The 23363-nt window shown below is 40.8% G+C and overlaps 1 protein-coding gene across 3 annotated transcripts; it reads right to left on the reverse strand.

The window, feature by feature from the left end:
- Nucleotides 1-773: 773 nt before the first annotated feature.
- On the reverse strand, nucleotides 774-22671 carry LOC101163445 (MAGUK p55 subfamily member 4-like). 3 transcript variants are annotated; one of them, XM_011489190.3, is made up of 21 exons: nucleotides 22430-22628; nucleotides 18012-18077; nucleotides 17158-17279; nucleotides 17001-17078; nucleotides 16234-16317; nucleotides 16020-16151; nucleotides 11477-11558; nucleotides 11315-11400; nucleotides 10027-10098; nucleotides 8542-8738; nucleotides 8018-8076; nucleotides 5767-5784; nucleotides 5239-5280; nucleotides 5128-5157; nucleotides 4280-4318; nucleotides 4033-4200; nucleotides 3594-3674; nucleotides 2225-2318; nucleotides 2029-2137; nucleotides 1812-1946; nucleotides 774-1487 (listed from the first exon to the last, which is right to left on the reverse strand). In XM_011489190.3, exons 2-21 carry the CDS (start codon nucleotides 18031-18033, stop codon nucleotides 1299-1301), a joined length of 1839 nt encoding a protein of 612 aa, XP_011487492.1. In that variant the 5' UTR covers nucleotides 18034-18077; nucleotides 22430-22628; the 3' UTR covers nucleotides 774-1298. The 3 variants fall into 3 exon arrangements, 2 of the variants coding, with proteins under 2 accessions (XP_011487492.1, XP_011487491.1); XM_011489189.2 differs by lacking the exon at nucleotides 5767-5784 and having other exon boundaries at nucleotides 22430-22629; XR_002292815.2 differs by lacking the exons at nucleotides 774-1487; nucleotides 1812-1946; nucleotides 2029-2137; ... (9 more) ...; nucleotides 10027-10098; nucleotides 11315-11400 and adding exons at nucleotides 12764-13954; nucleotides 14276-14579 and having other exon boundaries at nucleotides 11481-11558; nucleotides 22430-22671.
- Between the last annotated feature and the right edge of the window lie 692 nt (nucleotides 22672-23363).

The raw sequence follows: 23363 nt of genomic DNA on the forward strand, positions 1-23363 counted from the left end.
ATTTTAGCAGCTGCTCTCTTAACCCTTGTTCTATCCTAGGCACTTTAACGTTGGGAGTTGGGTCATCTAGACCCACTAGACAGTGCTCTGAACCTTTTTTCTTCAATGATTTGTGATCTTCACTGGTGTCCATGGATTACATGAAATCTTTCCACCTTTATCCACCTTTGTCATGGTAGGGAGAACATGTTAATGTAAGGGTCCAGTGCTCTAAAGATATATTAATAATAATAATAATTAATCTTTTAACTTGTTACTTCCTAACGTGGATGGACTCAATCCTCTCTTGAATAAAATACCAAGGTGCTAAATAAATCACCCCAACTTACCCTTTCATGTTGCATTAGTGTTTGCTATGAACCGTCACCTGCAGCGTGCTTGTAAATAAACTTGCATGAACATTTTGGGTCTACAGACTCAGAGGTCTATGACCTTGATTTTGTGTGTGTGGGAGACCTATGTAGTATGATACAGAGGTATAGCAGAGGACCCCCTATCAGAAGACCATAGGTTTTGTTTCTGCCCCCCCCCCCCCCCCCCCCCCCGTTAAATACGCCTTTGCCACTACCCTGAACCCCAGGTTTGGCTCCAGTGCTCATGCCACTAATGCTTCCTCATTGTAACTGGCAGACCCACCTGTTACAGGTAATCTGTAGTGAGAGCTGGAAACCCTTTCAACGCCTGCTATTGCATGGGATTGACTGAAACAGTGACACGGGTGAAAAAGTTAAAGTCATGTCAAAGTGCTAAAATATCTATAAATGACCACAAAAGCGTTTGTCACTGATTTATTGTGTTACATGAAAACACAATTGTCTAGTCAAGTGTATGCGGCATAAATCAGACACAGCAATCAAACACAAGTTCTAGACACACCGTAGTGTGAAACCATCTGATCATGCTAACTCATAGCAAACTCTTTAAAGCTCATGTTAAGATGCAGAATGTGTCAGTCAGTGAGATTTGTTCCTTCAGGCTTTACTTCTCTTTTTTCAGTGTAAGGTTAATTAAGTGATTTTTATTCTTTGACAAAAATATGCTATGCTTAATTGTAACTTAAGTTTTTTAATAATATATCAAATGATCTTAATATGTTCAGTTCAGTTATTTTCAAAATGTAACAGATACGTGTCTGTTTTTAATGCTTTCCTCATTCGTTTACAGTTTTTTGCAATCTATTACCTTCCTTTTTTTCTTCCATCTGTTCACATTTCATCCCAACATTAAGTTAAAGTTCTCACTCTTTAATATTTTACTATTTTAGCAGATCCACTTTCATTTCTTTCCCAGTTTCTTCATCACTCTTCCTGTTGAAGGATCCAGCTAACAGGAATCCACTGCGGCTCGTTTTGAGCCTGATGGATGACGGAGCAGAGCTTCATGCAGGCGTCCTGGAGGCCGTCGTTCACCAGAATACTGTCAAAAAACTGTTTGTATTTAGCCTCAATCAGCCGAGAAACTTCCTCCAACTCCACAAAGTCTTCCTCCTGAAGGGGAAGAAGAGCGGGACGGTCACTGTCCTGTCATAGTACCAACAGTCTGCTCTTTGATTTGTACATTTTTTTGGATGAAGTTTATTACATAAAATAAGAAATAATCACTATGAAGGAGAGTTTCTTCTATGATAAAATACCATAAATAACTAAACTAAAGGAATTAAGAAAACCAACAACATACAAGAAACTAAATTAAAAAAAATCAAAATAAATGAGAGAATTTACAGAAAATCTCCTTCTAGATTTTATGTCTAGTAGAATTCATGAGTTCCGTCTGTTCTGTTGGTTCTAAGTGTTTTCAAATGCTGCACTCACAGTGAAAGCTCTGTTGACCGTGTCATTAACCATGATGGTGGCGTTTCTGCGGGTTTGTCTCAGTCTCTCTGGGCTCGGGGGTTTAATGAAGATCACAAACGGCTTCAGCTTCCTTGTTCGTAAAAGTGGAATACTCTGAAAACAAAAAACAAAAATGAACATCAAGCAAAAAAGGTGTAGCAGTAAAAGAGTCGACTGGTTCTGCAACTGAACATACATGAGACTCAGCATCAACTATGCACATCCTTCCATGTTTGAGGACTTCATCAATACTATCGAAGCTGGTTCCATAGAGGTGGCCTTTATTCTCTCCATATTCCACAAACCTGAGTGTTGAATCATTTCAGACGTTAAGATGATACCATTGGAAAAATGAACAGAAAGAATTCCTTCTTAATTGAAATGAACAGGACCTGTTATTGCAGACCATATACTCAAACAGCTCCTTGGTAACAAAGTGGTACTCTCTGCCCATCTGCTCCCCTTCTCTCATTGGCCGAGTCGTATCTAAAGCGTTCAGCAGAAGAATACACGAGAATGGAAGAAAAGAGAAGAGAAGAGAAGGCACGGACGATTGGGTTAAACTAAGGCAGAGGATTGCAGAACAGCAGCGAAGGCATAAGGTGTCATCATGAAAAGATGGAGGATACAAAGAGACCAATATACAAATGATTTAGAAAAAAAAGACCCCCCCCCCTCCCAAAACTAACTGACAGAGCCAATTTTCTCACGGCGACTGACTTCTGAATGTTTGCCACACACAGATGATCAAAACGCAGACACATGTTTATTATTATATCATGTTTATTATTATATCCAGAAAATACCAGTTTAACCACGATTTTGTCTTTTTATTTTGCTTTATTTATGCATCACACCTTAAAAGTCGGATGCAGCCGAAGTTAGCGTCCGGTTGTCAGCATCCACTTTGACGTTAAAGGAAAGATCTTCCCTTGAATGTCAAAGTCTAAAGCAGTTGAAAACATTTCACAGAGAATGAAGATTCAATCAAATGAAGTTGTTTCTGGTTTATGTAAACTTGTAAAAGAAACATTTATGAATTTGACATCGCCCACAATTAACCGGTCTGTGGCCTGAAAAAGGTTGGAGACCTCTGTCCTACAGAGTCCATGAGGGTCAGATCATCCTTCTCTCTTTTTACACAATTATTTCTCATCTTCAGTACTTTGGTTTTCCGTATTGAAGTTTCAGTTTTTATTTTAAGACGTTTCTACGTCATGCCTTTGGTCTCCTAAACTCTGGTCCTAAAAAACACTTCATGACAGAAGCAGAAACATCATTGTTTCAGTAATGATCAGTTCTCTAGAAGAGTCTCCATCATGATGGTTTGAAGATTTCTGTTGTTTCTTGGGTTAATCAGACACGTTTACATGTTTAAAGAGAAATAATTTCCTCATTGTTCTCTTCATTTCTGGAAGGATTCTCATTTCATCCTTAAAGGCTATTTTGACTTCTGTGCAGCAAATGTAGAAGTTTTGGTTTAAAGTTTATACGATTCTATGTGTGATGTTTACCGATACAAATATCATTTTTCTACTGACAACAGTTGACTATGGATTTTGATGTGATTCCCTGTTTTATGAAGATTTATTTTGGATTGTTATCACAAAATCTTTCAAAAGCACAGCTGTACTAGATCACATTGAAGAAAAGCACATGGATTCCTCAGAAAATAAACAAAATCATTCATAACTTTTACTAAACATCTTTTAGGAGTCATAAAAACAAACTTGTGAGTAAAGATCAGTGGTTTGCACATACGTGGTACAGGTCCCTGGAAGGTGGAGGGGTTCAGCTTGATGAGTCTCTTTCTCAGCTTGTTCACTCCCACCCCTGAAGCACCTGTGTGTGGACGAAACACGGTCACAGACAAACACAGGAACTGGTCTGCAGCTTCAATAGATAAATGCAAAAAACAAAAACAAATCCGTCGGACTCTTCTGCTTTGATTTGATGCCAGCCGTAAGAACAGACAGCAACCACAAAAAAATCCCCCCAAAAAAATCCTCTCAGCCCTGAACTGATGGAGTCACAGCTCAGTCAGAGGATTGGATTCAGAGGGAAAATCTGATCCAACTTCAAATTCAACTTCAATTGATTCAATATTGATTTCTTTAATATTTTTCCTTCAAAAATGAATTCTGCTTTGGAACAAAAAGTAAAAACAAGAAATTAATTCTCACAAACACAACTGTCTTACCCACTAGCATGATGAGGCGGTGGTTTTCCTGCGGGGGGCGCTGGTACAGTACAACCTCCTCATAGGGCGTGGCCAAGGCGCTGCTGTTGGGGGAGCAGGAGGAGCAGGACTGCCTCCTTCTCTTGTAGGATGTTCTTTTCCAGACATGGAAACTCCGACGGAAACCAGCTGATGGGACAGTCCTGTTCATGTGTTTGTTCGTGGGATCATACGTGATTTCTGCGGGTCAAACATGGATCCTCCTCACCCAAATAGATGCCCTCCGTAAAGTCAGAGTCGGCCTCATCTGAAGCAAAGCAGAGACACAAAAGCTCAGCTAAGAAGCTAAGAAGCAGTTCTGCCAAATGCAGGAAGAACGACAAGGTCACACAGGAAATAAGTCATTTATTGATTCCAAAAATTAAAAAATTAGATAAAATTAAAACTAAGTTTTATTTTTAATTTCTAAACCTTACATACCTTTAGTTTAAAACCAAAATACACAAAAAGAAAGAAAATAAATTGAAATTATTAAAATGTATTTAAATCAAACATGACTTTTTAACATTTTGTTAGTTTTCATTTTAGACTAAGAAATTGTAAAATTTTACATATTTGTTTTATGAAGCTACATAATAATTTGGGATACAGAAGATATAGGCAACAAAAAATGGATCGAACACAGAGAGTTACAGCAGCATCATTTGAAAACCATAATTACAAACAAGATCCTGTTGGTCAAAAAATATAGAATCAATCTGGAGGCAAAGAATCTGTTTTTCTTCCTGTTGACTGTTTTTACTGCCTTGCAGGTTTGAATGTCTGAAGCAAACGTGATTTTTGTTGATTCATTAAAAAATTCAATTTCTCTATTCAAAGTGATTTTCATTGATAGTTTTAAACACCAAATGAACAATAAATATCCACATTGCATCTATTTCAGTAGTGCAATTGGACACAAACGTGTTGAATCTTTTAGTTATCCATTTGTGGACCATGTATCAAGAGGAGCATCGAATCACGTGAGAGGAGAAGATGTGCACTCATAATAATGTTCACAATAATTTCATTTCTGTATTAAAAAGCTGTGCTATAAATCTGAACAGACTTACCTACCAATTTTAATGTATTGATCGTTGTCCACTTCTGTGGAGAAAGACAAAATGATGCTGTTAGCCTCTGGCACACAGTCTATGGGTTTTAGCCCCGTAACACACAGAGCCTCACCTGCTGTCGTGCTTTTGTCGTCGCCGGATGTCGGCTCATTTTCTAGAGGAGGAGGAAAAAAGCCAGATAAATCAGAGAGTTCAGTCTGCAAATGTCACAAGTTTAACCGCATCTGAGCCAAATGCTCAGAAAATGCAGACCCTGTAAAAACAGGTCTTCATCATTTTGAAAGGAAAAACAGTCTTAGCAAGAATTCTGATTGAAAAAAAAATTCTAGTAAGTCAGACATGTTTTTCTTACTTCCCAGCCTTGTCCCACCGGGTAACTCGGGGCCCCCCCAGGGAGGCATGCCCCACAGTTTGAAAACCACTGATATACTGTGTATATTTTTTCACAAGAGTCTCTTTACGTTCCTAAAATTCAGATTTTGCAGAGTACAAAGGTTCTCTTAGAGCTTGGTGGGCCTTAAATATTCATAAAGCATTTTTCCCCCAGTTTGATAGAAATGATTTGCAAACGAAGGAAGACCTGGACTGTGTTAAATGTCTGTTAGATGAGCTGCAGATCTGCAGCAGTGGTTCCACTCACCGTTGGCAGCCAGCGTCACTGAGGACGGCATGCAGGGAGGAAGCAGCCGTTAAAGAGGCTTCTGACTCGCAGGCGCCTTCATTCTCACATTCAACACACATTTCTCAGAGCTAATACTTGAAAATGTCAGATCTGTTCTTCAAACTGCCTCTCTGAGCTGTTTGAACCCATCAGCACCAACACACCTGTTCCAGAGCATGATACCATGTCTGTTCTATCTTAACGCTTGCACAACGCTCACCTGTACACTGTTGGATCTGTGTGTTTGCACAAAACAACGGAACAAATTGAAAAGTAGTTCTCAGTCATGGCACCAACACTGAGGATAAGGTTGCTTCCACAGATTTGAGCTTCTGATCTTATTTAGATCATTTTAAATCCCAGATCTGCTTCATCTCCTCACGCAGGAGCTCTTCCTCCTGACCACTCTAGCTAAACCTGTTAACATTTGAGTTTATTGTTAACTGTATTTGTGTTTTTAACTTTTATTGTTGTTCTTAAGCTGAGATGGGATTTTTCTTAGTTTTATTAATGTATTTATTTATGTTTTTACAGTTCTGGTTCTGTGCAGGACTTTGAGCAACTGTGAATGAGTTTTGGAACCAAATGCATTGATCTAATATATTTACTGAATGACTAATTGATTGGTGGGCTGATTGATTGATCTATTGTTTAATTGTAGTATCAGCTTTGGTTAATGTTCATCTGGAGCAATAAAAACCTGTATTTGAGCCTTGGCCAAACGAGTGGATGTGACACTGGGTGGGAGTGGGCGGGGCTTCCTTTGTAAAAAATGGTTGCAAAAACCTGGCATACAACTCTCTGCTAAACGACCTGTGCAAATAAGTTATAAGCTGATTGGTTGGACGGGCTGAAAGGTGAACAAGAACCTGTGAGGTGGCCACGATCAATCATTGATCATTCATGATCATTGATCATGAATGATCATTGATCATTCATGATCAATGATCATTCAATGTTTCTCTCCAAAAAAGATGAAGACCAGAAAGATGAGGGCAACTACTGCTGCTTTATCCTGCTAATGACTCATCTACACAGTCATGAATGATCAGAGGTGGGTGGAGAATCCAAAAATAGTGTTCAATTATCCAGAAAATGACTTGAGAAAAAGGAAAAAAGTAACTGGTGAGAAAAGTACTGAGGTACTGAAAAACTGTTTGGATTCATATGACCTAAAGAAAAGCTAAAGCTAAAGAAAATTTAACTAAACTGAACAAAAAGTAAATGGCGTATACTTATACTTATATAGCGCCTTTCTTCCTACAAGGACAAAGCGCTTTACAGTCACACACATTCACACACACATTCACACGCTGTTGGCGGCTCCGCTGCCAAACACAGGCGCCCGCCTCCCACCAGAGGCAAGGTGGGGTTCAGTGTCTTGCCCAAGGACACTTCGACTGGGCGTACAAGGCGGGAATCGAACCAATGGTTATGGCTTACGATCATGGGTCGACCGCCCTACCACTGCACCACGACCGCCCCAAAAAGTGTTGCTTACAGTGTTGGATTATTAACACACATGAACTTATAACTGAAAAGTCTCAATAAAGCTGATTTTTTTTCATCTAAACCATATTTATGTTTATATATTTCAATGCAGTTTTATACAAATACTGACGTTATAAGGATTTAGTTAAGTATTTCTAAAATAAATGGTACAATCGTTGCAAACAAAAAAAGAGGAAACAGAAACACGACAGATACAGCCAAATGGAACTGAGTTAGGCTGAATCTGAATTCTCGCTCTAACCCTAAAGCTCCTCCCTACTACCCCCCCCCCCCCCCCGCCATTTGTGGGGGCATTTGAAGGGCTAATGGTGTCCAAACTTGTTTTTTAAGGGGAAAACGGTGATCCGTGTTGTGCCGAGCCGCGGAAGACTACCGTATTTCTCCATGTGGGTGTCCTCTGAAGTACAGACGTTTACATTCGACTGTAAGTCATGACATTTTATTTTAGCATAACCAATAAAAGTTATAAAACTGATGTTCTGTATTTTCAGAGCGCTAGCAGCTACATGCTACTATGGATGACCGGCGACTATTGACGTCATCGAGTGGGAGTGACGCCCGAATTAGAGGTCGCTCTTTTTCATATCTTTCCCTTTGGAGGGCTAAATGTGTGTGTGGGGGGGGGGGGGGGGGGGATCGTAGTAATAGGGGAAGGATTCAGGTTTGGCCTGGAAGTTTTGAATCTTCATCATAAATGAAAAACTAGAGGAGTCCTTACGGGGTCTCATGCAGGTATGAGTGTGTAGCGGTTGACACCACCAGTGCTCTCTCTGTTTACTGCAGACAAACAGAAACACAAAGTTATAGCCATGTAAGAATGTAAACACATCAAATAACTACAGTTCTCTAATTAAAGGTTTCCTTTGTGTTCTGTTTTAACAGAACTGAAAATAAAAAAAACTAAGTTTTTATATCATAATGTTCTTTCCAATTCCAAAATGACAGTGGAGGGGTCAAAAAGCCTCTCACACTTCTCCAGTTCAGTATTGCCGGATGCATTAGATCAAAGTGTTTTCATTTTAAATGTATAAATGCTTCAGATTTGTTACAAAAAATCTGATTGAAAAAAGGCCTCTGACTCTCAGTTTTTGGAACTCCTGCACCCCCTGGTGGCTGTTAGTGTGCTCTGCAGGACAGTTTTATTTCTGAGGGTAAAACTTTCTGTTGCCATCGGTTATGAATGACGAAGGAGCTCGACTCCTCAAAGGCTTGAAGACAAGCGCGTCTTTATGTTTTCGCCACCTTTTCAGCGTGCTCGCAGAGGGAATCAGACGAGCAAAGGAGGCTCCACAGGGCAGCTTCCTGGCCTGCCACCACTGCGCGTCGGTCTGGTCCACCACCTCCAGCAGGTCTCCTCTGCTGAAGGACATGCCTGCATCTGGACATGGGATGGAGGAGTCCCTCCGGGGACAGTAGTCCACCATGGCCCTCATGTACACCTACAGGAAAAGGAGTTTTGGGAGAAGTAGAAAAAAATACACAGCTTCCATGTGAAATGGAATAAGAAAACATTGTTTAAGTTTTTTTTTGATGATGGTAAGAGAGGAAGAACTGACTCTATCTATAGGATAAAACTAAAATCATCCTGGCACCAGATCAGTGTTTTTTTATGTATTTATATAATATATTGTTCTGACCTGTTTGTCTCTAATAAAGCAAGACTTTGCTAACTTTTAACACAGTAAACTAAGCTTTGGTTCAAATTCCTTATATTTGAGCAATAGTAGTCATAATGGGATCTAAGGAGGCATTTGTAAGCATTCATCCCCCCATTTTCTGAATCCGCTTTGGCGTCACAGGGTTGCTGGAGCCTAACCCAGCTTTCGTTGGGCAAAAGTGGGTAGACCCTGTAAAGGACTGGGCGGGTCGCCAGTCCATACCAGAGTCACACTATTTAACTGGATTGGATCGATGTTCACTGAGCTTCTGTGGGCAAAAATAATAATTTCCAAGCTTAGAAAACAGAACTCATGTTAAGGTAAAATGTGTGGAATGGTTGAGAAGATAACTGAGTCTGTAAAGACTTTTGCATCCTGGCATGAAGTTGACTTGTGTTTTTCTAGAAATACACTGAAGACTTCCTGGGAATGAAGGATCATCAGATTAAAAGCTCTTGTGAGGACAAGTTCCTGCTCAAAATGGTGCAGTGCCATTAAAAAGAATCTTTTTATGTTTTATTTCTCTTGTGAATAAAATGTTAAATCGTAAAAGTGCTGCAGGTTTTTGCCCATTTCAAACCTATTTAACAAAAACTTTATATCTATATGTATAAATATGCAGTATATAAACTTCAAAATTCACACAATGCATTTCCTTAAATTACCATTGACTGCTGGTTTCTGACAGGAACTATCCAGCTGACTTAACATGAAATGTCACGGCCAAAAAGATTCTTTGGAACTCACAGACATGTTACAGTGAGAAGCAGCCTGATGGTCACTTATGCTTATTTGTCCATCTCCATCTTTTACTTTTCTTTGTTTCGTCGATTAAAGTTTTATGACATAAACATATTTTGTCATTGTTTATTTTAATGTTCAGCTCAAAGGATAAGAAGGAACAGAAGTCCAACATCTTTCTTCAGTAAATGGCCCAGAACATCATAACTTAATGTGAGAAAGAAGCACACATCTCTGATTGCTCGCAGGAATCACCAGGTTCGTTTTCTGTCAAAGTTCTTCATGCAGTTGTCTGTGAGCTAAATGAAGAGATGGGAGCATTTCTTACCGGTTTCTGGTTGCTGCTGGCCTGAGTGGAATTAGGGATGACTTTAAACAGGATTGTGCCTGTAGAATTAGTCTGAAATGGCAAAAGAGAGTTCCAGAAAGTAATGTACTTCTTCTTGGAAAAGAACACACCATCAGGGAGAAGGAATGAAAAAGAAAAACCCTGTAAACAACAGGAACTTCACTGCACAGAACAATGAAGCCAAAACCTGATCTTAACTAAGCTGATGGGTAGAAAAGCAAATAGTCATCATAGAACTAAAAGGGGAATATGTCATAAAAATACACAACTGTGAGTCAAAAAATGCTTTAAAACAATAAATACATGCAAGTTAGAAGTAAAAACAGCTAATTTTTTTAATGGTTTAGTTTTTTTTCCTTCCTTTTTTAAGAAAAACATTCTTAACTAAGGTGTGACCCAAAATGAGAAAGTTACCTCTGAACTTCTGAGGCTTTTGGAAATAGTAGAACCCTATTAAATGTGTCTGTGTTTTTCTTCAATTTAATGGGAAGTATCTCCCTTTTATTCTGCATTTATACTATAGTACAATGACAAAAAATAATACAAGCTTGGAAGTATAAGTTATACCTTTTAAAAGAAAAACAATGTAAAGAAGCAAACGTTTTGGTTGAGAAATGGTTTTCTTAACTTAAATCAACTTCACTTTAGCGTTCCCCTTTATTTGTGATTTTCTTTATATAAACTGCATATGCCTGATACTTTCTGAACATGGAACAAACCATTCAGGCGCTAGCTGTTCTGTTATTTGAAACTAAATAATCAGAAGATATTCAGGGAGATTATATTACACATAAAAGTTCTGATGACAGAAGTCAGAACTCTGTCTCCCCTTTGGTCCCCGTTAGGAGCCGTTCCCAGAGTTCTAACCACACTACAGCTCCCAGCAACCCCAGCACACACTTCCTGGATGCCGCCCACCTGACTCATTCATTCAATCAACCACAGCATACTTAAGCCCTGCACTGAGTCAAGATCAGTGCGAAGTAGTGTTTGTGCCACTCAAATACAGAGCGTTTGATCTGGACCTGATCTCCTGTCTCCTGACCCGGTTTCTGACTCTGTTTGTCTGCTGCCTGCCCCGACTCTCCCCTGGATCCTGACTACTCCTGTCTTTCCTCTGATGATCTCATGCCCGTTATTGACCCCCGCCTGCTTGACCCTGATTTAGCTTTGTGGACTTTCAGCTGAGCTAATGAACCTGCTGTATTTGGATCAAGCCGTCTGTCTGTTCTGGTGACATCAGAGCAGATAAAGTTTAAGTACATACTAGTATTCGGATGACTTTTGCTGGGTCCAGACCCACCACAGGGTTCCCATTCACCTCTACAATCAGGTCACCAGGGTGCAGAAGTCCTGACGAAAGCAAAGGTCAAGTCACAAAAACCACAAAGCATCTTAATGCACATGACCACCTGGGGGTTTTTCTCACCACTGCGGTCGGCCAGTCCGCCATGAATGACCCGGGCGATGTAGATCTCTCCCGTCTCCTCGTCTCTCCTTATTGTTGCTCCCTGAAAACCATCTGTGTGAGTGGCTGCTCTTAACAAGGACTTGTAGAAGTAAATTTGAGGGAAAAGGACAGATGGAAAATGCAGCAGTTTCCATTCACAGCTGAACGTCCAGACAAACAACACATTAACCAAGCTAATGCTAACAGACAAACTAGGAATAATTATTCCAGATGAAATCATCGATACCGTGTCACTGAAATGCAATAAAGTTCACCTCGGCCGGCCTCAAGTGTTGCTTCACTATAGATACATTCTTCTGGTAAAAGTTTGGCTGATTATTGCTTTCATATTTGACTGATTTGCTTTTTTTTTCTTGCATAATGTTGCAACTCTAAAAAGAAAAGAAAGATGTTTTTCCTTTTTTGCTACTCAATTTAGGGATCGTCACAGCAAATCATTTGTCTCGATCTATTCCTACCCTCTTCATCCTCCCTCTCACCAAACACCCTCATGTCTTCCTCTTTATCCATGAACTTCCTCTTTCATGGTCCAACCCTAGCATCCTTTTTTCCAACATCATCACTGTTCCTCCTCTCAACGAGTCCAAATCCTCTCCATCTGCTTCCCTGCATTTATCTCCAGAACATCTACCATGATCTGTTCCTCTGATGGATTCATTCCTGTTCGTATCCATCCTGGTTACTCCCAAAAAGAACTTCAACATCTTCATATCTGCCTCCTGTGTCTGCATCAGAGGCTCTAAACCAACAATCTGGCATCAGTCTCATCAGTCTTCTACACCTTTCCTTTTTCCCTTTTTAGACACACATCACTCCTGAAACCCTCCTCCTCCACCTGTTCCAACCTGATGCACACACCTCTCCACCTCTTTCCCAAAGTCTGTAAGTCTGTTAACCCTTTCATCCATCCATCCATCGTCTGAACCTGCTGAGATCTAACCCAGCAGTTGGACTCCCTGGGCAGGTCAGCAGTCTGTTGCAGACCCACAATCACGCATGGAAACACACATGCACACCTAGGGACAATTTAGAATCAGTAGTGAACCAATGAAGCATGTTTTTGATCTGTGACAGGAAGGTGGAGTGCCTGGAGAAAACCAACAAGAACATGCAAACTCCACACAAAATGGTCCCAGGCCACTATCAGTGGATGCACACAGTTAAACTAGGAGTGGGAAAACGTGATCTTTCTTTAAGCACAAGTGAATGAAATGGGAAGGGCATAAAGTAATTTATTAATCATACCTATAGTTTGTGTCAATTCCTTCAGGTCATTTGGTTTTCAAGACGGTTCTCCACAAAGTCTTAAAAAATCTTGTGTATATTTGTTAAGTCAAACACCTGAGTAATTGAGAAAAATTCATATTTTGATATTAAGATCCCTAAATGCCCAATGTCCACTGCTAATCCAGAAAGGAGAGAGAACTAATTCCAGTTACTTCTTCTTCCTCCTCTTCATGGTTTGTAAGCAGCCTGTACTCCTGGGCTCCTGTTGCTCCTCCATGTGAGCTCTTGAAACCGTTCCGTTGTCAAACCAAACATGTCCGTTACTTCCACAACCTCCTGCTCTCTGAGTCACTCCATGGCTTTTGTTCTGTTGATGCTGACTCTGAGACCCTCCAAAGTCCTCTGATCCAGAACTGACCGATGAAGAAGAAGAGCAAGAAGAAAGCTGTGAAGGCGAAATGGGATAAGGAGTGGGAGGCTTTCGAACCACTTTTGGAGACAGCGAGGAGACTCTTGGGGGAGGAGTGGGAGGATTCTGTTTTGCTCTAGTTGAGCCAGACGCTCTGTGCTGCTTTTTGGCCACGATGATCCCCTGAAGCTTCTCCACCACCTCAGCGAGCACATTGACTGCCTGGGCATTCTCCTCCACGCTGTCAGCAATCATCTCCGTTGCAGCCACCATCTTTTGACCAAGCTGGCGGACGTCCTGACTGCTATGCTCAATGGTACTGACCACAGTCTGAACGGTGGATCTGAGCTCTTCCACACTGCACTGTTTGTTGAGCTGAGCTCCAGGTTGGTGAGACTTTGTGTCCTGGTTCCCCTTTTGTGTCTGTATTGGCTGAGCTTTGCATCCGTTGTACGGTGGATGGCTGTACTGGTGGAGAGTTGAAGGATTTAAAAACTCCTCTTGGTATTTGTTGTGAGATCCAGCTTTAAATCCATAATGGCTGGTGGAAAGGGGACACGTGCGAATCTTCAGCTGCTCCTTGGGACACTGAGGTGTGGGGCTGACAGGGGCGGTGTGCACCTTTGCAGAGGCCATGTTGAGGGTGGGAGCGTCCCTCAAGTGACCACCTGTACCTCTCTTTTTGTACAAGAGGGGAGAGTTGGGGAGACTTTGACTATAAAGTGGGATTGGGGGAGGCGGGTAAGCATAGTCATCACTGTTAGTTGAAGCTTCTCCCCCCCTCTTTGGTTTGGATCTCTCTGACAAAGAATCAGCAGAAAGAAGGAGAGAATATAAAAATAAAAAGATACGGGTCAAAAAAAATCAAGAAAACGTGAAAATTCATAAATCAGAGCCAAGTAACAATAAGATGAAGGATGTAACTGGTGGCAAAGATGAGGAGGAGAGGAAAGAAACACAACAAATGAAGTAAGTTTTGTTTGGTTGTGTGAATAAAACGTGACAGAAATGGTCTCAAGGAAAGTATAAATGGAGAAAAAAGGAAAACGTTCAGGCTGAAAGATGTCGATGGATTGGCTCTTCAGTCACACAACTGGATGTGAACTCTGTCTTCCTCTTACCGGGTAGAGTGTTGGGACTAAAGACCGCTGGATCTGACCGGTTGAGTCTTTGCTTCCAGAGCACAGTGTTTGGTGGACAGAAACTGAAGTTTCCCGACATCTCACAGTGGGTAACAAAGCCCTGAAGCTGCATTCTTTTAGGATGGGACAGATGCTTGGCTTCCATCTCAGTCCTTCTAAGATCCTCCCGTGACCACGCCCTCTTTGTAGAGGCAGGCTGCTCCAGTGGGACACAATGAAGGCTGTTCCAGCTGCTATGAAGACCTCCCAGGCCGTGACCAATACTTCTGTGCTCAGATGTTGTCTTGGTGAATAAAAAAGTTAAACTAGTGATTTGATCATGAAAAAAAACATTGAAAAAACAAAAAAGTTCTTCTTAAAACAGAAGCCAAGTTGGAGACATGCAGCAGGTCACAGGTTCTGTCTGGTTGCTGTCAACATTGGGGCTAATAGACCGAAGAGTTGAAATTCTTTAAACTATATTTTTTTCTTGAATAAGAAAAATAGTGGTTAAAGCCCCAATCTGATCATTTTTTATCAATATTCAAAGCGTTCTCAATGGTCTTTTAATCAGGATTATGCTTTTTTGAAGGCAAATTAAAAGCCTGTGTCGTTTTCCATGACATAGTTTCTGCAGAAAATTGTGGCTGGCACTGAGGACCCCCCCCCACTTCACCCTTTTGATGAGATTGCTCTGTTTACATGCTTACAGCCCCTCTCACCCTCCACCTAACCTTTAGCGGTGCAACAACCATAGAGATCAATATTGCAGCTATCCAGCCGCACAGTTTAGATCCAAATTGCAGCTCAGACGAGGAAAACAAAGACGTAGATGCATCAGAATAGAGCTTTGAGGGAATGTGCTCTTTTTCAAATTACCTTTTTTTAACCTTATCCTGATTTACAACAATTTTAATGAAAAGATGTTCAGAAATGCAATTTTAAGCTTATTTTTCTCAATGCCCTTCATCATCAAAAAACGGTTCATCTTGAAAACACCAAAGGAATTTTCATCAGAGTGGGACTTCAAAAAGTAACCTCAACACCAAAAGATGTTTACATTATAACCGGAGAAACTTTTGTTTATTCCCTGCAGGTTTTGGTCACACTTAATGGTTTGAAGAAGTTCAATCTTTTAACAAAAGTACAAAGACGTTACCACTAGATTTATAGCTAAAAGAAATTATCTGTCAAATGACATTTAACCTCCTTTCATTGATCACATCTGATTGCAGCGATACGCATTTAACAAGACTGGATTAACAGATAGAAATGATAAACAATAAAATTACATTATTACTTAAGATTTCCTTATTTGTATTTCAGGAAAATCTTTTAAAAAATATGTACATCAAATTTGATAGAGCGAGCTTATTAGGTCATAACTCAAATAAATTATGCATGTAACAGAGAAACAGAAAAACTTTTCCAAGACTTTTCCAACTGAATCAATTAAATTGTCTTGTGTATTCAGAGCAAACGTAAAAATGTCTCATTTTTTGTGTTGGTTTTTTGGGTTTTACTGGTGGGACTCTAATTGTTACAAGTGTGATAGACAGCAAAACTGACATGAATCTTTGCTGGTCTTTTAATTAGGTCTGGAATCATGAACCACATTTTGGAGGATGAAAGGACAAAAGCAAGCAATAAAGATGTATGTCTACAATATATAATGGCTCCAACTAAGGGAGGAATCTTGAGGAAGAACCATAAATCTAGCGCAGTGATTAAATTCTGGTCTCACCAGCGGCTGGTTGTTTTTCACGAGACAAACGATCCTCATGGCCTCTTCATCTTCAGGTAACTCGTCGGGCAGTGGAGGTAGAACAGGAAGGTAATCTGCCTGTGCCACACTGTCATGTGACGACAGAAGAGCCTGAGGGATGCAGTGAAGAAAAAGATGTGACAAAACATCCAACAGGACTTTCACACGTTTCTAAAAAACCCTAATCTCAGACCTGCATGTGAGGTGAACTGAGGAGGCCAAAAAGCTCTCTGGCTTCAGGAGATGGATGAGGAGCTCTTTGTATTACAGTCAAAATCTAAAGAACAAGCAAGAAGACACACAAATGCTTTGTGAAAATGTTTGTTAAAACTCACCAAGACACACTTTAGGTAGAAACTCCCAGGTGGGATTTGAGCTGTTAAGCTTGAGTTTGAGTTTGCTTCCTTTCATTTTTAGAGTCTAACCTCACAATTAGTAATCATTAGCTCACAGTGTGATGACCTTTTATTGACCCTTATGCACATCAACCTGGTTGCAGCTGCACTGTAAACCAAATTTTTAAAGAAAAAAGATTTCTGCAATCAGGAATGGAGCTTTGGCCCCAGCGGGTCTAATGGACTCCAACAGAACCAACACTTTTGATTCTGAACGTCCAGCACACAGTAACGGCATTATAAGATGACAAAACAACATCCCAATCTCTCAGCAGTGTAAATGTGTAAACACAGGGAGCCTTTTAAAACTCCAGAGCTGAACCAACCAACACCAGGACGGAGCCATCAGTATCTTCTCTGCAGCAGGGGAGGCCAGTTCCAGAACTTACAGAAACTGTCCCGGTTTAGCTAAGGTCGCTTTAAAAGTGTTTGTCCTTTTAAACTGGTGTATTTGTCCTACTATATTTATTATGAAGACAGCATTTAACTTTACATCTAACTGTTTTTGAGGGATCCGTCCTCCTGACCAGCTGTTCTTCACTTCCATTGTTGCATGTTTACCAACCTCATAGGAGAGTCCTGAGGCATAAGGCAGAAAGGGGTTCGGTTTAATCTTCTGGAACTGGATCAGGCACTCATAAATCTGAGAGGGGGATGAACATGTGAACAGTTAGGAGATATAAAGTCTAGCAAGATTTCTATTCCACTTTCAGACCAGGTACCTTCAACAGGGCGTGCAGCCATGGTGCACTCAGTAGCTCATGCAGAATCTGAGCACCATTGATGTTTCTGGTAACGGCTTCACCGATGTCCTCCACCACGCTGGACAGAACCTCAGTGACACCTGCAAGAACGCAGGACAAGTCAAAGGACAGTTAGGGTGTATAACAGAGGTTCCCTGTATTATCATAATTTACCAATAATGTTCTGGGTTTCCATATGGAAAAGAAAATAATTTTTTTAATTACAAGAATTTGAAAATGTACAGGTGAGCTGTTATAAAGAACCCACTGTATTTGGAGACAGAGATTCTTTCACTTAAAATGTTTATTAAAATCTGTTTAACTATTTATTTACTTATGTTTATCATCCATCATGTTTGACAAAAACAGAAAACTAACAATTTACAGCAGAGACACTTTACTGGTCGTGACTCTAAAATACTGAGACAATAAAAAAGAAATGCAGCCAATGATGGTAAGATTATCTTTGAAAGACAAAGTGGTTTCCAACGACAACAAATAAAACACGTCGACTGACCAAAGAGGACAATCTGGAGTTTCGGACGGCAAAACATTTTCAGAATGAACTCAAACTGGACAGTTATTATTTTAATGAAGGTGCAGTCAGGCTGAAGGAGGGATTGAGCATCTCTTTTGTACGGGTAGGGGACATTGTGTTATCTTAGGTTCTTTGGTTGGTCTGCACCAAACCTCAGATCAGTGTTGACTTCTGCCACAAAAGCAGACTAGCTGAAAACAGCAGATAAACCTGATGTGGATCAAACCATCAGTATGGAGGTGGTTTCACCGTCCTCACAGGGGTTCATAAACCAGCATGGCCTGTTCATCCTCACCATCTTCCATAGTTTGTCTCATGCCAGACGTCCAAACCACTGAAGAGGACGGAAAAGGAACTCCCACTGTGAAGAAATCAAATGAAATGAAAATTAATGTTTACACTTAGAGCCATCATTTAGATTTTATTCTGTAGAAAAAGATATTTAAATTTAGATTAGCTATGGATTTAATATTTGTTAAACATAAAGGCTACATTAAGAGCTCAGAGTAAAAAGAGATTATCAGTGTCAAGCAGCCAATGTGGATTAAATGCATATCTGACTTCAGACAAAAAGGTCTTTTCTCATCCGTTACACTGTTAGATTGTAAAAGTAAAATAAAATAAATCTCTAAACCAGATGATGCTTTAAACAACTCAAATTAAAAAAAGCATTCCGTCAATTTAATCCATAACTTGTACTGAAGTCCTTCAGTAATGTTATGGTATCATGTTTCCTATATTTTCTGCCCTTTTTTTTTTAATACAAAATATGCAATAAGCAGTAACCATATTTGTCCTCATGTTAATTTCAATTTTATATTTTAAAATGAAGTAAAAATATGACAGCAGTTATGTAACACCTAGGTACTGATAACAGAATACTTGTGCATCGCAGCATTTGCTTTTTGTTTCTGTGAGTGGGACTCAGTGAAAGTGACCTCATGTAGAAAATGAGCCGGTTTTTGGCTCTCTGTCTTAATTAACGACGGCCTCATGTTTGTCGTATGTCTGCTGGCTTTAACCAGAGCAGACGGTCGGTGGGGGGGTTCTGTCAGAGCCAACGACAGCTGCTTGAACAAATGAACATGTGGCCAGATTGACTGTGAAAACTGCCCTAAATAAAGTGAGTGTTTGAGTGACAGCAAGTTTCCCTGCTAATGTTTTCTGGGCTCCACAAAAGTGCGTTGTCATCATTGTGGTGGATGGTAGAACAAAACGTCTCCAGAGTTTGACTTTTTCTCACTTTGTGAGAAACTTGGGTGAACTTTTTGACTCTGGGCTGAATTTTATTCCAAAATTAAAAATGGAATCGAGACAGAATTTTATCATCTAAAATAAAAACATCTCAACCTTTTTCTGCACACAGATCGGTTAATTTTCAGACAATGTTTTACAGACCGGTCTGAACAGGGACAAAGTTTGTGTTTAACATTTCAAATAATATTTAGCGTAACATTTAACATTTAGCGTAAAAAAATATAAAAACATTTTTTTAATTGATTTCTTACAAATGACAAGGATTCAACGAAACAAAGTTGTTGATTTGTGGAAGTTTTTTCTGATTTGTAAATACTTCAATTACAAAAAATTACAGTTTTATTTCCACAGAAGACCATTATAACACTGAGAATTTAGATCATCTTTCAGGGCAAAACTATTTTTCATATTTTGTTTCATATTATATTTTCTAAATATGATAATAAACATGAATCCACCGTGTCTGCATCTTTATTATCTGCGTGCGAAACATTCAGAAGTCAGTCGCTGGACATTAAGGCTTCTGCTACGTGAGAACAACTGTCAACCACATTTGGAGGAAAACTCCTGGTTTTGTCTGCAAACAGCAGCTTTACGTTCCTTTGAAGTTGAAGGTTCTTCTTTATAAAAAGTTTGGACACCCCCGGTGTATTTGGATGGAGCTGTAGTCTATTTAGAGACGTGATAAGGTGAACACATTGCTTCTCTGTTCTATCACTTGGCAGCAGGACACCTGACCATTAACCTTGCAAAGTGGGAGTTGTGTCATGTGTAAGTGGGATGGTGGGACAGTACTATCCATCTGGTAGAGCTTCAATTCCAGTGCCTGTCATCCTGTCCTTGGAGCAAAGAAACAGCTTTTTCTTGAGCTTGTGGGTTATCCACATAGTTTTTTCAGAAGTTGTGGCACCGCTAACTGACCGTCTGAAAGCTGAAACTATCATTGTTTGGTCCCCTGCCCCCCAACAGTGATGCATCTGCTCTAACTGCTCTCCGGGTTGGTAGGCTGTTTTTTCTGCATGTTCTCTGGGATCAGGAGCAGTCTGATGAACACAAGCTAGCCGATGAACATCTTGGAACATCTTTGTACATCTGCAGTCTATTGCTGCACCTGTTGTGTTCCAGACAGATCACAAGTCTCAAATTGCATTTCTAAGCGTTTCTTCATCCCAATCATTTTCCTCGTCGGAGCTGGAATCTGGTCAACACTGTACAGCCGTATAGTTCCAATGTCGCTCACCATTTTTGTTGCCCTGCTAATGTTCACTGAGGGTTGTGAGGGGCTGTTAGCTAGTGGGAGAGAGTGTAAACAAAGGAATGATGGGATATTAGCACAAATTCACTACTCAGAGGTGCATTTCTAATGTACTCCTGCAGAACTATGTTCTAGGAAACGACTCAGGTTTTAAAAATTTTAGCTAAAAACGGCATAATTATAATTATTAGACCACTGGGAAGATGGCTGGAGTGGGGCTTTTAACAGGTGCTTTTAAATATGGTTATTTCTTTTTTGGGAAAATCTTAGTGTTATGTATTTTCTTCACTCGATGTGACCTGACTCTTCTTGCTTCTCTGTAGACCCTGTGGTGGGCCCCATTTTGATGGCCGGGGTCTCTCTTCCTACCATCCTTGGGGCCTGTGTTGATTGTGAGTGTCTGATTTTCCTTTCTGTGCAGCAGGCTTGGGTGGAGGTGGAGTTGAATCCGGCTGGGTGGACCTGGCCGGTTCTCCAGAGGGCATAAAAGCTGCTGGAGGCCTTTGGAACTCTCTTTCTCCCTCTGGCTGGTGTCATTGCAGCTAAATGTCATCCCTGATTACCTTCCCTTCTGCACTCAATGCTTTCATTTGTCAAACATCTCACCTACACTTAATATAAACTTACTATTGTTTATGTCCCTAATTAAGTAGCGTATTGACTTCTTCAGTGACATAACAGTGGTGAAGCTGATAACTGAGGGGATCGAGACACCCTGCAGGTATTAAGTCCTGAAACTTGGAGAGCGGAGTGCATTTGAAGACCTGGCTCTGAACATCTCCAAGACTAGGGAACTCATCCTGGATTACCTGCGGAACAGAGATGCCCATGCTCCATCGCACATCAATAATGAAGAGGTGGAGCGAGCGGAGTCCTTTACATTTCTCGGAGTCCACATGTATGCAGATGTCTCCTAGATAACCGACACCCCCCGCCCTGCCTTAAAAAGGCTCGGCAGCGGCTACACTTCCTGAGGGTACTCAGGAAGAAGCGACTCCGCCCAAACCTGCTGATTGCCGTCGTTGCTCCACCATCCAGAGCATGCTGACTTATCCCGTCTCAGTTTGGCTCTCCAGCAGCACAGAGGCTGACAGGAAAAGACTGCAGAAAGTGACCAACACCCACTGCCTACAACAAGCCCCACCTACAACTCCTGAACAGAGCCTGAAGGACCACGTTCACCCCGGTCTCCACCTCTTCAATCTGCTGCCTTTGGCAGACACTAAAGGGCCGTACCGGCAAGAACAAAAAGACTCAGGGACAGTTTCTGTCCAAAAACTGAATCCCAGTTTTACACTGCAAGTCACCAGATTCCTGCACATTTATTCCTTTGATTACTGCACACTTTTTTGCCTGCTTTTCATTTTAATTTTATGTCTGTACTGCCTGCCCGCTTTAAAGACAACTCTTCATGAGTTTCATCATACCATTCATAATGACAATAAAGGCTTTTTATTCTATTCTAATAAGCAACAAACTTCAAAGTCATCTTCCAGAGCTAGTGACATGCTGGCCTTACATCTGTATTTTGGAAAAACACATCCGGAATTATCAGCAGGATCCCAGTTATCAAGGACTGGAGTTAGACAGTCCCGACAGACTTTTCAGTAATGCACACAGCCCACATTTAAACACACAGTGACTGAAAAACCAAAAGACATGAAATGACGTTTTAAACAGAAAGCCCTAATTTCCACCTTGAGTCATACTGCAGCAGGTCACTGCATGCAGATTTGTAGTGCTGGCATCTAATCTTTGCCCCGCTTCCGTCTTTCCGTTACAATTCCAGGAAGAGCTTAAATTACAGGCTATAAAAAGTCACCTGTGCTCTAAATTATCCCTCCGTGTGAATGTGAGAGTGCATGGGTGTGTGATTGTGGCCCTGCGACAGACTGGAGACCTGTCCAGGATGCCTTCACCCACGAGGGGCCGGGATAGGCTCCGGCAGCCCCGTGACCCCGAAAGAGACAAAAAAAAAAAGGGTTTGGAAGATGAATGAAGGAAAAAGACACCTACACAATCTCACATGGGAAAGAGGGGTGTCAATGAACAAAGTAGCTGAGCGTCCACTCAGAATGTGTTATTTAAACTCAGAAAACAACGCTCAACAACTGTTTGTTAGTCTAGCCTTTGTTTTGTTTTTCGCACACCTACAAATCCTAGTCTGTTTCCACACAGCCCAACCCAGAAGAGGAACTCACCTCCTTCCACTGTGGTCCAGTTTGGTCTGTAGCGATGGCTCACTGTCAGACCTCTGAGCGAGGTGAATCAGCAGTGTGAGTCCGTCAGCAGGAGCCAAAAGTGACTGACATGGATGTGAGTTTACTACCAAACCAAACCTGACATTAATCCCTTCTAAACCCGGATTAATCTACAAACCCCTCCCCCCAGAAGTCGCTGTTTTCCTATTGTCTTCTGTTTGTATTTTTAACATATACTCTTCTTATCCAGTCTGTTTCTTTTTCTAAGTTCTTCTCCTATGCATATTTCTTTCTGCAGCTGCTTTTGGGTTGTTTTCTTGTTTGAACCTCTCCTGCCTCTCTCACTCATTCTAAGTACTTCTATGGATCACAAAGCCTCTTAACCCTTTGCTTCTTTTAGCCAACCACAAAGACACACTCAGAGCAAATACCCACATTTATCCCCCCGTCTTTGTGACAACCGTTCTTTACGTAATGGACTTTTAACTCACTACTTTGTAACATATTGAGTCCACAAATTGACTATAAATCTACAAGTAGATGTTTGGTGGCGTGTTCTAAAGACGCCTTAAAACCAAATTTCCTCACTTATAAAACTGTCCATGTATGAGGGGGACTTGCAGCGGTACGGACCAGTACACAACACACAGCAGGGTTGACTTTTTCTAGAGCGGCAGGCCAAAAAAACTGCAAAACAGAAACACTAACAGCACAGTTGTGTTGCATATTAAATCCTACTGCAACATCTGGATGTTCAGGAGACCAGCTGCTGCTCACTGTATGTATAGATTATAATGCATCAGAATGGAGCAGAGCAGGGTACTTTGCTGTGTCACGACTGATTCAATTTTCAAACAGCATTTTTTCGTCTTCCCCTGTTTCATCACAATTTGAATAAAGAAATAGTCAGAAACAGAGGTTTAATCTCAATTAT

The sequence above is a fragment of the Oryzias latipes genome, chromosome 21 (genome assembly GCF_002234675.1).
Source record: "Oryzias latipes chromosome 21, ASM223467v1".
Classification (NCBI taxonomy): domain Eukaryota; kingdom Metazoa; phylum Chordata; class Actinopteri; order Beloniformes; family Adrianichthyidae; genus Oryzias; species Oryzias latipes.

Bases quoted from the DNA above. Each gene is read 5' to 3' on its own strand.
- LOC101163445 (XM_011489190.3), bottom strand. From the start codon at position 18,033: ATGAGACAAACTATGGAAGATG. The intron at 16,318-17,000 runs GTTGGTAAACAT...CTTGTTCTTTAG, and splicing joins CCTCAGGACTCTCCTATGAG to ATTTTGACTGTAATACAAAG. The intron at 5,158-5,238 runs GTGAGGCTCTGT...CTTTCTCCACAG, and splicing joins CGACAAAAGCACGACAGCAG to AAGTGGACAACGATCAATAC.